This window comes from Protomyctophum parallelum, assembly GCF_964188405.1.
Source record: "Protomyctophum parallelum genome assembly, chromosome: 4".
Classification (NCBI taxonomy): Eukaryota; Metazoa; Chordata; class Actinopteri; order Myctophiformes; family Myctophidae; genus Protomyctophum; species Protomyctophum parallelum.
In genome coordinates, this window is record NC_139700.1 from 56,980,762 (window position 1) to 56,996,429 (window position 15,668).

Consider the following 15,668-nt stretch of genomic DNA (forward strand, 5'->3'; position numbering starts at 1 on the left):
ATACCGAACGTCCCCTTCCATTCTGATTGGCCTACCGAACGGCCCCTTCCGTTACCAACACGGAAGGTTGCTTGCTTCCCGCTGCTCTTCGCAAGGAATCTCGGGAAAGCTTGTCTCCATGTTGCCTTCAAGAGATACAGCCGAAGGAGAAGTCTACCTCTGTGTGTCTGTGGAGATACAGACGCCACAGAGCCTCTGTGTGTCTGTGGAGATACAGACGCCACAGAGCCTCTGTGTGTCTGTGGAGATACAGACGCCACAGAGCCTCTGTGTGTCTGTGGAGATACAGACGCCACAGAGCCTCTGTGTGTCTGTGGAGATACAGACGCCCCAGAGCCTCTGTGTGTCTGTGGAGATACAGACGCCCCAGAGCCGAAGGAGGAGTCTACCTCTCTGTGTCTGTGTTTTCTCCCAGCATCTCCAGTGGTGGTGGGCTGGTCATTCTCATCGCCCCAGACGGAGGTCTCCGTCCTATTAAATAATTACGCCCGACGGAACATTACTTGTTTCAAAACAGAGCACACCGCTCCACAGCCTGGGCGCGTCTGTTGGGCAAACATTCGATGTCATTTCCGGCTAGTGCGTCATCCAAAGTGGTCCAGCTTCATTTTAATGGATAGGATTAAAAATCTTAAAACGTGAATAACTCTTAATCTAAATCAATGATTCTAAATCTAACCAAAGATCGTGTTTTTGACGGCCCATCGCGGTCCCGTCGCTTGTCGCGTAATCATACCTCCGGTTGGTTGTCGATTCTCTCGGGGTGGTCTTTTGGCTACATGCTATGCTAACTAGCACAAACCAAGATGGAGTCTGTGTCACCTTGAAATGGGCTCTGAAGCTGCAAATCGCTGGGCATACTGATTTAATGGTTCCACATGACGCGATAGGAGTGTTAATTAACCCAGCATCTCCACGGTGGTGATTGGCCCGTCTGTAATTAACCCAGCATCTCCACGGTGGTGGGCTGGTCTTTGCTCTCCAGCCAATCGAAGCCGGAGGACCCGGTGTCGCTGCAGATCTGCTGGAACAGCGGGTCGTTCTTCAGCTCCTCCAGCGTGGCGTCCTCCTCGCAGTAGGTCTCCTGCGTCGCCGCCGGGTCGAACAGCAGGTTGGCGTCCAGCGTGTTGAGGTCCGTGATGCTGTTGGACAGGTCGGAGGTCAGCCTGAAGTCCGAGGCCACGGCGGCGTGGAGCTCCGAGGCCACCTGGCCCACCAGCTGGGAGGAGGGGTTCAGCCCGTCCTCTCCCAGGAGGTCCTTCACCGTGTTGTTGAAGTCCTCCGCCGCCTCCTCCTCCGCCGTGCTCTGGAGGAGGAGCTCCTGCTGCCGCTCCGCTTGGCCGTCCCCCCCGGACGAGAAGGTCCCCTGGAGCACAGAGGGGGGCGGGGCTTAAGCAACGTACCAAGTTTGGGGCCTAATAAAGCGTGCTGGGAACTGGAGTTGTGGCTGTTCATAGCCCAGCCAATAGGAACACACACTTTTAGACCGACATGTTTGTGCCAGCGTGGATGATTACATTTATTTCTGGAACGCCTCTTGTCTTGATTGTTTAAACATGATGTCATGGGCCGCTATGCTCCATAACAGGCTTGATAAGCCCAAAGCTTATTGATACCTGGTACTGGATAAGCCCAAAGCTTATTGATACTGCGTACTCAATAAGCCCAAAGCTTATTGATACTGCGTACTGGATAAGCCCAAAGCTTATTGATACTGCGTACTGGATAAGCCCAAAGCTTATTGATACTGCGTACTGGATAAGCCCAAAGCTTATTGATACTGCGTACTGGATAAGCCCAAAGCTTATTGATACTGCGTACTCAATAAGCCCAAAGCTTATCGATACCTGGTACTGGATAAGCCCAAAGCTTATTGATACTGCGTACTCAATAAGCCCAAAGCTTATCGATACCTGGTACTGGATAAGCCCAAAGCTTATTGATACTGCGTACTCAATAACAATTTACAATTTACAATTTAGGCATTTAGCAGACGCTCTTAATCCAGAGCGACTTACATTTAAGCAAGAACAAAAGCATGGGAATACATCACAAAAAAGCATTTATCATGAAACATGCGTGGGCCATGATGGAGTCTGAAAAGGTGGGTTTTCAGGCTACGGCGGAAGATTGGGAGTGATGCTGCAGTTCTGACTGCAATGGGAAGTGCATTCCACAGTTTTGGAGCCAGAAGGGAGAAGAGTTTGGGACGTGTGGAGCGCCCAAAGCTTATCGATACCTGGTACTGGATAAGCCCAAAGCTTATTGATACCGGGTACTGGATAAGCCCAAAGCTTATTGATACCGGGTACTGGATAAGCCCAAAGCTTATTGATATCGGGTACTGGATAAGCCCAAAGCTTATTGATTTGATACCGGGTACTGGATAAGCCCAAAGCTTATTGATACCGGGTACTGGATAAGCCCGAAGCTTATTGATACCGGGTATTGGATAAGCCCAAAGCTTATTGATACCGGGTACTGGATAAGCCCAAAGCTTATTGATACCGGGTACTCGATAGGCCCAAATCTTATTGATACCGGGTACTGGATAAGCCCAAAGCTTATTGATACCGGGTACTGGATAAGCCCAAAGCTTATTGATACCGGGTACTGGATAAGCCCGAAGCTTATTGATACCGGGTACTGGATAAGCCCAAAGCTTATTGATATCGGGTACTGGATAAGCCCAAAGCTTATTGATACCGGGTACTCGATAGGCCCAAATCTTATTGATACCGGGTACTCGATAAGCCCAAAGCTTATCGATAACGGGTACTCACCCAAAGCTTATTGATACCGGGTACTGGATAAGCCCAAAGCTTATTGATACCGGGTACTGGATAAGCCCAAAGCTTATCAATACCGGGTACTCGATAGGCCCAAAGCTTATCGATATCGGGTACTCGATAAGCCCAAAGCTTATCGATGTCGGGTACTCGATAAGCCCAAAGCTTATCGATGTCGGGTACTCGATAAGCCCAAAGCTTATCGATACCGGGTACTCGATAAGCTTGTTAACGGATTTCTTCGGGTATCGGTATATGTGCTCAATAAATGTAGTTAATAGTTGAGTTGAGTTCAGGTTCCTCCTCCAGGTGTGTTCTGTAGAAACACCTGCTCCAGGTGTGTTCTGTAGAAACACCTGCTCCAGGTGTGTTCTGTAGAAACACCTGCTCCAGGTGTGTTCTGTAGAAACACCTGCTCCAGGTGTGTTCTGTAGAAACACCGGTGGTAAGGTAGAAGCTCACCTGCTCTGTGCTGGCGTCGCTGCCCAGGTATCCATGCTGTTGGAGCTCATAGGTGTTCACAGGACTGGAGGTCTGCATCTGGCCCTGATGGGGGGTCCCTGGGGCCTGGTGGGGGGTCCCTGGGGCCTGCTGGGGGGTCCCCGGGCCCTTCGGGGGGGTCCCCGGGGTGTGTCCGCTGGTCTCCAGGATGTGCGTGAGGTTCATGCGTGCGGTGTAGTTGGAGGGCAGGTTGTTGACGCCCAGGCCGCGCACCGCCCCGTCCCCTTCCCCCCCCTCCATCTTGCTCAGCAGAACGTTGGTGATCTTGGTGGTGTTGTGGATCTGCTGCCCCCCCGCCGCCCCTCCCCCCGGGGGGAGGAGGGGCATCTCGCTCTGCATCATCACGTTGAGAGGCACCGATTGGCTGCGCTGGGCCATGCTGCTGCTGCTCAAAGCAGGGCCCGCCCCCTGCCCCATGGCTCCTCCTCCTCCTCCTCCTCCTCCTCCCGACAGGATGCTGAGCACCTCGGACGACAGCGTGGCGGGCGAGTTGAAGGGCGACGCCCCCCTGTGGAGGTGGAGGTAGTTTATAAAAGGTCAAGTTCACTTTGTTACAGCAGATAATACAAGCTCTTGAAGACAGACTTACACAGTGGGTGAAAAAAAACACACCCCTTAAGACTAAACCACACCCATTCCAGAGGTACCTTTCACATGAAAGGCTTTGATAGGTACCTCTAGGTTTTAGCCTGGTACGGACGAAGGGGACACCACTGTACAAACAGTAGAACATACATAAACAACAACAACAGACATAGGTATGTATATATTATCACAAGGTACAGATTGTTACATTAAATATGAAGTGCAACTAGAGCTAAAGTACATCTACCTCCTCCTGCTTCCCTTGTTGATGGATCGGATGGAGGTAGGTATGTGCAGTGGGTCTGGTGTCTGGGGGGGTCTTTACCTCATTACGGTGCAGTGGGTCTGGTGTCTGGGGGGTCTTTACCTCATTACGGTGCAGTGGGTCTGGTGTCTGGGGGGTCTTTACCTCATTACGGTGCAGTGGGTCTGGTGTCTGGGGGGTCTTTACCTCATTACGGTGCAGTGGGTCTGGTGTCTGGGGGGTCTTTACCTCATTACGGTGCAGTGGGTCTGGTGTCTGGGGGGTCTTTACCTCATTACGGTGCAGTGGGTCTGGTGTCTGGGGGGTCTTTACCTCATTACGGTGCAGTGGGTCTGGTGTCTGGGGGGTCTTTACCTCATTACGGTGCAGTGGGTCTGGTGTCTGGGGGGTCTTTACCTCATTACGGTGCAGTGGGTCTGGTGTCTGGGGGGTCTTTACCTCATTACGGTGCAGTGGGTCTGGTGTCTGGGGGGTCTTTACCTCATTACGGTGCAGTGGGTCTGGTGTCTGGGGGGTCTTTACCTCATTACGGTGCAGTGGGTCTGGTGTCTGGGGGGTCTTTACCTCATTACGGTGCAGTGGGTCTGGTGTCTGGGGGGGTCTTTACCTCATTACGGTGCAGTGGGTCTGGTGTCTGGGGGGTCTTTACCTCATTACGGTGCAGTGGGTCTGGTGTCTGGGGGGTCTTTACCTCATTACGGTGCAGTGGGTCTGGTGTCTGGGGGGTCTTTACCTCATTACGGTGCAGTGGTTCTGGTGTCTGGGGGGTCTTTACCTCATTACGGTGCAGTGGGTCTGGTGTCTGGGGGGGTCTTTACCTCATTACGGTGCAGTGGGTCTGGTGTCTGGGGGGTCTTTACCTCATTACGGTGCAGTGGGTCTGGTGTCTGGGGGGTCTTTACCTCATTACGGTGCAGTGGGTCTGGTGTCTGGGGGGTCTTTACCTCATTACGGTGCAGTGGGTCTGGTGTCTGGGGGGGTCTTTACCTCATTACGGTGCAGTGGGTCTGGTGTCTGGGGGGTCTTTACCTCATTACTGTGCAGTGGGTCTGGTGTCTGGGGGGTCTTTACCTCATTACGGTGCAGTGGTTCTGGTGTCTGGGGGGGTCTTTACCTCATTACGGTGCAGTGGGTCTGGTGTCTGGGGGGTCTTTACCTCATTAGGGTGCAGTGGGTCTGGTGTCTGGGGGGTCTTTACCTCATTACGGTGCAGTGGGTCTGGTGTCTGGGGGGGTCTTTACCTCATTACGGTGCAGTGGGTCTGGTGTCTGGGGGGTCTTTACCTCATTACGGTGCAGTGGGTCTGGTGTCTGGGGGGTCTTTACCTCATTACGGTGCAGTGGGTCTGGTGTCTGGGGGGTCTTTACCTCATTACGGTGCAGTGGGTCTGGTGTCTGGGGGGTCTTTACCTCATTACGGTGCAGTGGGTCTGGTGTCTGGGGGGTCTTTACCTCATTACGGTGCAGTGGGTCTGGTGTCTGGGGGGTCTTTACCTCATTACGGTGCAGTGGGTCTGGTGTCTGGGGGGTCTTTACCTCATTACGGTGCAGTGGGTCTGGTGTCTGGGGGGTCTTTACCTCATTACGGTGCAGTGGGTCTGGTGTCTGGGGGGGTCTTTACCTCATTACGGTGCAGTGGGTCTGGTGTCTGGGGGGTCTTTACCTCATTACGGTGCAGTGGGTCTGGTGTCTGGGGGGTCTTTACCTCATTACGGTGCAGTGGGTCTGGTGTCTGGGGGGTCTTTACCTCATTACGGTGCAGTGGGTCTGGTGTCTGGGGGGGTCTTTACCTCATTACGGTGCAGTGGGTCTGGGGGCTGGAGGTCCTCTGGCGCGCCACGGCAGGGCTCACGCTGCGACATCGGAAGGTGACCGAGGAGGGGGAGGGGCCAGAGGGGGAGGGGCCGGCCTTGTTGTCCAGCGGCGCCGGCACGGCGAAGCTCTCCTGTTTGGTGGGCGTGCCCTGTTGCTGTTGTTGGTTCACCGGAGAGATGGGCGTCAGGAGGCCGAAGTGAACGTCCTGTCTGGACTGACCCTGAGAACCACATCACAGGTTACATCAGTAACCCTGAGAACCACATCACAGGTTACATCAGTAACCCTGAGAACCACATCACAGGTTACATCAGTAACCCTGAGAACCACATCACAGGTTACATCAGTAACCCTGAGAACCACATCACAGGTTACATCAGTAACCCTGAGAACCACATCACAGGTTACATCAGTAACGCTGAGAACCACATCACAGGTTACATCAGTAACCCTGAGAACCACATCACAGGTTACATCAGTACCCCTGAGAACCACATCACAGGTTACATTAGTAAGAAAGGAAAGGTACTATGTTTACCCAGGGTAACTGGACTAAGGAAAGGAAAGGTACTATGTTTACCCAGGGTAACTGGACTAAGGAAAGGAAAGGTACTATGTTTACCCAGGGTAACTGGACTAAGGAAAGGAAAGGTACTATGTTTACCCAGGGTAACTGGACTAAGGAAAGGAAAGGTACTATGTTTACCCAGGGTAACTGGACTAAGGAAAGGAAAGGTACTATGTTTACCCAGGGTAACTGGACTAAGCTCAATAACTTGTTTACAGCCAGGCCCTGCTCATAGAACATTTCATGGTAGGGGTTCAATGCCTTGTCCAAGGGCACTTCAGCTGTGGTAATTTTAACGTGCCGGTCCGGGGATACGAACTAGCGACCTTCCGATATCAAGACCGCTCCGCAAACCGTTCGGCCACCGCTGCCTCAAAGACAACAGGTCTTAATTAGAAAGACGCGATATTGCAGCTTCGGCAGTAAAAGTGTCCGTGGGACGGGAAGGTTAAAGGTCGTTAAATCTCAGTGGGTTAATCTCCGTCCGGCGCTGAGCAGAACTATTTGATAGGACGTACCTGTCCGGGGATGGGAAGGTTAACGTTCAAAGGTCGTACCTGTCCGGGGATGGCGAAGGCGTGCGGCTTGCGGAACTGGTCGTCCACCAGGTCCTGGTAGCTGGGCAGGATGCCCATGCTGTGATTGGACAGCACCGGAGCCCCGCCTCCCAGCGGAGCCCCGCCTCCCCCGCTGCTGTTGTAGCGGTTTGTTATCCACTCCATCTTGGCCTGAAGCGTTGATACAATGTTACCGTTTATACACAATGTTACCGTTTATACACAATGTTACCGTTTATACACAATGATACCGTTTATACACAATGATACCGTTTATACACAATGATACTGTTTATACACAATGATACTGTTTATACACAATGATACCGTTTAAACACAATGATACCGTTTATACACAATGTTACCGTTTATACACAATGATACTGTTTATACACAATGATACCGTTTATACACAATGATACCGTTTATACACAATGATACTGTTTATACACAATGATACCGTTTATACACAATGATACCGTTTATACACAATGATACTGTTTATACACAATGATTCTGTTTATACACAATGATACCGTTTATACACAATGATACTGTTTATACACAATGATACTGTTTATACACAATGATACTGTTTATACACAATGATACTGTTTATACACAATGATACTGTTTATACACAATGATACCGTTTATACACAATGATACCGTTTATACACAATGATTCTGTTTATACACAATGATTCTGTTTATACACAATGATACCGTTTATACACAATGATACCGTTTATACACAATGATACTGTTTATACACAATGATACTGTTTATACACAATGATTCTGTTTATACACAATGATTCTGTTTATACACAATGATACTGTTTATACACAATGATACTGTTTATACACAATGATACTGTTTATACACAATGATACTGTTTATACACAATGATACTGTTTATACACAATGATACTGTTTATACACAATGATACTGTTTATACACAATGTTACCGTTTATACACAATGATACCGTTTATACACAATGATACTGTTTATACACAATGATACTGTTTATACACAATGATACTGTTTATACACAATGATACTGTTTATACACAATGATACCGTTTATACACAATGTTACCGTTTATACACAATGATACCGTTTATACACAATGATACCGTTTATACACAATGATTCTGTTTATACACAATGATACTGTTTATACACAATGATTCTGTTTATACACAATGATACCGTTTATACACAATGATTCTGTTTATACACAATGATTCTGTTTATACACAATGATACCGTTTATACACAATGATACTGTTTATACACAATGATACCGTTTATACACAATGATACCGTTTATACACAATGATACTGTTTATACACAATGATACCGTTTATACACAATGATACTGTTTATACACAATGATACCGTTTATACACAATGTTACCGTTTATACACAATGTTACCGTTTATACACAATGATACCGTTTATACACAATGATACTGTTTATACACAATGATACTGTTTATACACAATGATACTGTTTATACACAATGATACTGTTTATACACAATGATTCTGTTTATACACAATGATACCGTTTATACACAATGATACCGTTTATACACAATGTTACCGTTTATACACAATGATACCGTTTATACACAATGATACTGTTTATACACAATGATACTGTTTATACACAATGATTCTGTTTATACACAATGATACCGTTTATACACAATGATACTGTTTATACACAATGATTCTGTTTATACACAATGTTACCGTTTATACACAATGATACCGTTTATACACAATGATACCGTTTATACACAATGATACTGTTTATACACAATGATACCGTTTATACACAATGATACCGTTTATACACAATGATACTGTTTATACACAATGATACCGTTTATACACAATGATACCGTTTATACACAATGATACTGTTTATACACAATGATACTGTTTATACACAATGATACCGTTTATACACAATGTTACCGTTTATACACAATGTTACCGTTTATACACAATGATACCGTTTATACACAATGATACTGTTTATACACAATGATACCGTTTATACACAATGATACTGTTTATACACAATGTTACCGTTTATACACAATGTTACCGTTTATACACAATGATACCGTTTATACACAATGATACTGTTTATACACAATGATTCTGTTTATACACAATGATACCGTTTATACACAATGATACTGTTTATACACAATGATTCTGTTTATACACAATGTTACCGTTTATACACAATGATACCGTTTATACACAATGATACCGTTTATACACAATGATACCGTTTATACACAATGATTCTGTTTATACACAATGATACTGTTTATACACAATGATACTGTTTATACACAATGATTCTGTTTATACACAATGTTACCGTTTATACACAATGATACCGTTTATACACAATGATACCGTTTATACACAATGATACTGTTTATACACAATGATTCTGTTTATACACAATGATACTGTTTATACACAATGATTCTGTTTATACACAATGATTCTGTTTATACACAATGATACTGTTTATACACAATGATTCTGTTTATACACAATGATACTGTTTATACACAATGATTCCGTTTATACACAATGATTCTGTTTATACACAATGATTCTGTTTATACACAATGATTCTGTTTATACACAATGATACTGTTTATACACAATGATTCTGTTTATACACAATGATTCCGTTTATACACAATGATTCTGTTTATACACAATGATTCTGTTTATACACAATGATACTGTTTATACACAATGATACCGTTTATACACAATGATTCTGTTTATACACAATGATTCTGTTTATACACAATGATTCTGTTTATACACAATGATTCTGTTTATACACAATGATACTGTTTATACACAATGATTCTGTTTATACACAATGATTCTGTTTATACACAATGATTCTGTTTATACACAATGATTCTGTTTATACACAATGATTCTGTTTATACACAATGATTCTGTTTATACACAATGATACTGTTTATACACAATGATTCTGTTTATACACAATGATACTGTTTATACACAATGATTCTGTTTATACACAATGATTCTGTTTATACACAATGATTCTGTTTATACACAATGATACCGTTTATACACAATGTTACCGTTTATACACAATGATTCTGTTTATACACAATGATTCTGTTTATACACAATGATTCTGTTTATACACAATGATACTGTTTATACACAATGATACTGTTTATACACAATGATACCGTTTATACACAATGTTACTGTTTATACACAATGATACTGTTTATACACAATGATTCTGTTTATACACAATGATACTGTTTATACACAATGATTCTGTTTATACACAATGATACTGTTTATACACAATGATACTGTTTATACACAATGATACTGTTTATACACAATGATTCTGTTTATACACAATGATACCGTTTATACACAATGATACTGTTTATACACAATGATACTGTTTATACACAATGATACTGTTTATACACAATGTTACTGTTTATACACAATGATACTGTTTATACACAATGATACCGTTTATACACAATGTTACCGTTTATACACAATGTTACCGTTTATACACAATGATACCGTTTATACACAATGATACTGTTTATACACAATGATACCGTTTATACACAATGATTCTGTTTATACGTTTATACACAATGATTCTGTTTATACACAATGATTCCGTTTATACACAATGATTCTGTTTATACACAATGATTCTGTTTATACACAATGTTACCGTTTATACACAATGTTACCGTTTATACACAATGATACTGTTTATACACAATGATTCTGTTTATACGTTTATACACAATGATTCTGTTTATACACAATGATTCCGTTTATACACAATGATTCTGTTTATACACAATGATACTGTTTATACACAATGATTCTGTTTATACGTTTATACACAATGATTCTGTTTATACACAATGATTCCGTTTATACACAATGATTCTGTTTATACACAATGATTCCGTTTATACACAATGATTCTGTTTATACACAATGATACCGTTTATACACAATGATTCTGTTTATACACAATGATTCCGTTTATACACAATGATTCTGTTTAAACACAATGATACTGTTTATACACAATGATACTGTTTATACACAATGTTACCGTTTATACACAATGTTACCGTTTATACACAATGTTACCGTTTATACACAATGTTACCGTTTATACACAATGATACTGTTTATACACAATGATTCTGTTTATACGTTTATACACAATGATTCTGTTTATACACAATGATACTGTTTATACACAATGATTCCGTTTATACACAATGATACTGTTTATACACAATGATACCGTTTATACACAATGATTCTGTTTATACACAATGATTCTGTTTATACACAATGATACTGTTTATACACAATGATACTGTTTATACACAATGATTCTGTTTATACACAATGATTCTGTTTATACACAATGATTCCGTTTATACACAATGATACTGTTTATACACAATGATTCTGTTTATACACAATGATACTGTTTATACACAATGATACTGTTTATACACAATGATACTGTTTATACACAATGATTCTGTTTATACACAATGATACTGTTTATACACAATGATTCTGTTTATACACAATGATTCCGTTTATACACAATGATTCTGTTTATACACAATGATTCTGTTTATACACAATGATTCTGTTTATACACAATGATTCTGTTTATACACAATGATACTGTTTATACACAATGATTCTGTTTATACACAATGATTCCGTTTATACACAATGATTCTGTTTATACACAATGATTCTGTTTATACACAATGATTCTGTTTATACACAATGATTCTGTTTATACACAATGATACTGTTTATACACAATGATTCTGTTTATACACAATGATTCTGTTTATACACAATGATACTGTTTATACACAATGATTCTGTTTATACACAATGATACTGTTTATACACAATGATTCCGTTTATACACAATGATTCTGTTTATACACAATGATTCTGTTTATACACAATGATTCTGTTTATACACAATGATACTGTTTATACACAATGATTCTGTTTATACACAATGATTCCGTTTATACACAATGATTCTGTTTATACACAATGATTCTGTTTATACACAATGATACTGTTTATACACAATGATACCGTTTATACACAATGATTCTGTTTATACACAATGATTCTGTTTATACACAATGATTCTGTTTATACACAATGATTCTGTTTATACACAATGATACTGTTTATACACAATGATTCTGTTTATACACAATGATTCTGTTTATACACAATGATTCTGTTTATACACAATGATTCTGTTTATACACAATGATTCTGTTTATACACAATGATTCTGTTTATACACAATGATACTGTTTATACACAATGATTCTGTTTATACACAATGATACTGTTTATACACAATGATTCTGTTTATACACAATGATTCTGTTTATACACAATGATTCTGTTTATACACAATGATACCGTTTATACACAATGTTACCGTTTATACACAATGATTCTGTTTATACACAATGATTCTGTTTATACACAATGATTCTGTTTATACACAATGATACTGTTTATACACAATGATACTGTTTATACACAATGATACCGTTTATACACAATGTTACTGTTTATACACAATGATACTGTTTATACACAATGATTCTGTTTATACACAATGATACTGTTTATACACAATGATTCTGTTTATACACAATGATACCGTTTATACACAATGATACTGTTTATACACAATGATACTGTTTATACACAATGATACTGTTTATACACAATGATTCTGTTTATACACAATGTTACTGTTTATACACAATGATTCTGTTTATACACAATGTTACTGTTTATACACAATGATACCGTTTATACACAATGTTACCGTTTATACACAATGTTACCGTTTATACACAATGATACTGTTTATACACAATGATTCTGTTTATACGTTTATACACAATGATTCTGTTTATACACAATGATTCCGTTTATACACAATGATTCTGTTTATACACAATGATTCTGTTTATACACAATGTTACCGTTTATACACAATGTTACCGTTTATACACAATGTTACCGTTTATACACAATGTTACCGTTTATACACAATGTTACCGTTTATACACAATGATTCTGTTTATACGTTTATACACAATGATTCTGTTTATACACAATGATTCTGTTTATACGTTTATACACAATGATTCTGTTTATACACAATGATTCTGTTTATACGTTTATACACAATGATTCTGTTTATACACAATGATTCCGTTTATACACAATGATTCTGTTTATACACAATGATACTGTTTATACACAATGATTCTGTTTATACGTTTATACACAATGATTCTGTTTATACACAATGATTCTGTTTATACACAATGATTCTGTTTATACACAATGATTCCGTTTATACACAATGATTCTGTTTATACACAATGATTCCGTTTATACACAATGATTCTGTTTATACACAATGATACCGTTTATACACAATGATTCTGTTTATACACAATGATTCCGTTTATACACAATGATTCTGTTTAAACACAATGATACTGTTTATACACAATGATACTGTTTATACACAATGTTACCGTTTATACACAATGTTACCGTTTATACACAATGTTACCGTTTATACACAATGTTACCGTTTATACACAATGATACTGTTTATACACAATGATACTGTTTATACACAATGATACCGTTTATACACAATGATTCTGTTTATACACAATGATTCCGTTTATACACAATGATTCTGTTTATACACAATGATACCGTTTATACACAATGATTCTGTTTATACACAATGATACTGTTTATACACAATGATACCGTTTATACACAATGATTCTGTTTATACACAATGATACCGTTTATACACAATGATTCTGTTTATACACAATGATACTGTTTATACACAATGATTCCGTTTATACACAATGATACTGTTTATACACAATGATACCGTTTATACACAATGATTCTGTTTATACACAATGATTCTGTTTATACACAATGATACTGTTTATACACAATGATTCTGTTTATACACAATGATTCTGTTTATACACAATGATTCTGTTTATACACAATGATTCTGTTTATACACAATGATACTGTTTATACACAATGATTCTGTTTATACACAATGATTCTGTTTATACACAATGATTCTGTTTATACACAATGATTCTGTTTATACACAATGATTCTGTTTATACACAATGATTCCGTTTATACACAATGATTCTGTTTATACACAATGATTCCGTTTATACACAATGATTCTGTTTATACACAATGATACCGTTTATACACAATGATTCTGTTTATACACAATGATTCCGTTTATACACAATGATTCTGTTTAAACACAATGATACTGTTTATACACAATGATACTGTTTATACACAATGTTACCGTTTATACACAATGTTACCGTTTATACACAATGTTACCGTTTATACACAATGATTCCGTTTATACACAATGATTCTGTTTATACACAATGATACCGTTTATACACAATGATTCTGTTTATACACAATGATACTGTTTATACACAATGATACCGTTTATACACAATGATTCTGTTTATACACAATGATACCGTTTATACACAATGATTCTGTTTATACACAATGATACTGTTTATACACAATGATTCCGTTTATACACAATGATACTGTTTATACACAATGATACCGTTTATACACAATGATTCTGTTTATACACAATGATTCTGTTTATACACAATGATACTGTTTATACACAATGATTCTGTTTATACACAATGATTCTGTTTATACACAATTATTCTGTTTATACACAATGATTCTGTTTATACACAATGATTCTGTTTATACACAATGATTCTGTTTATACACAATGATTCTGTTTATACACAATGATACTGTTTATACACAATGATACTGTTTATACACAATGATTCTGTTTATACACAATGATTCTGTTTATACACAATGATTCCGTTTATACACAATGATACTGTTTATACACAATGATTCTGTTTATACACAATGATACTGTTTATACACAATGATACTGTTTATACACAATGATTCTGTTTATACACAATGATTCTGTTTATACACAATGATTCTGTTTATACACAATGATACTGTTTATACACAATGATTCTGTTTATACACAATGATACTGTTTATACACAATGATTCTGTTTATACACAATGATTCTGTTTATACACAATGATTCTGTTTATACACAATGATTCCGTTTATACACAATGATACTGTTTATACACAATGATTCTGTTTATACACAATGATTCTGTTTATACACAATGATTCTGTTTATACACAATGATTCTGTTTATACACAATGATACCGTTTATACACAATGATACCGTTTATACACAATGATTCTGTTTATACACAATGATACTGTTTATACACAATGATACC

The 15,668-nt window shown here is 39.6% G+C and overlaps 1 protein-coding gene across 1 annotated transcript in view; it reads right to left on the minus strand.

Annotated features, from left to right (window-relative positions):
- Nucleotides 1-775: 775 nt before the first annotated feature.
- Nucleotides 776-15,668, minus strand: part of LOC310857300 (DNA-binding protein RFX7-like) — a 50,771-nt gene continuing 35,878 nt past the window's right edge. Inside the window, 4 exon segments of the mRNA XM_083762913.1 lie at nt 776-1,366; nt 3,252-3,798; nt 5,930-6,174; nt 7,080-7,250. Coding sequence (XP_083619039.1) covers nt 941-1,366; nt 3,252-3,798; nt 5,930-6,174; nt 7,080-7,250 — 1,389 coding nt within the window. The 3' untranslated portion in view covers nt 776-940.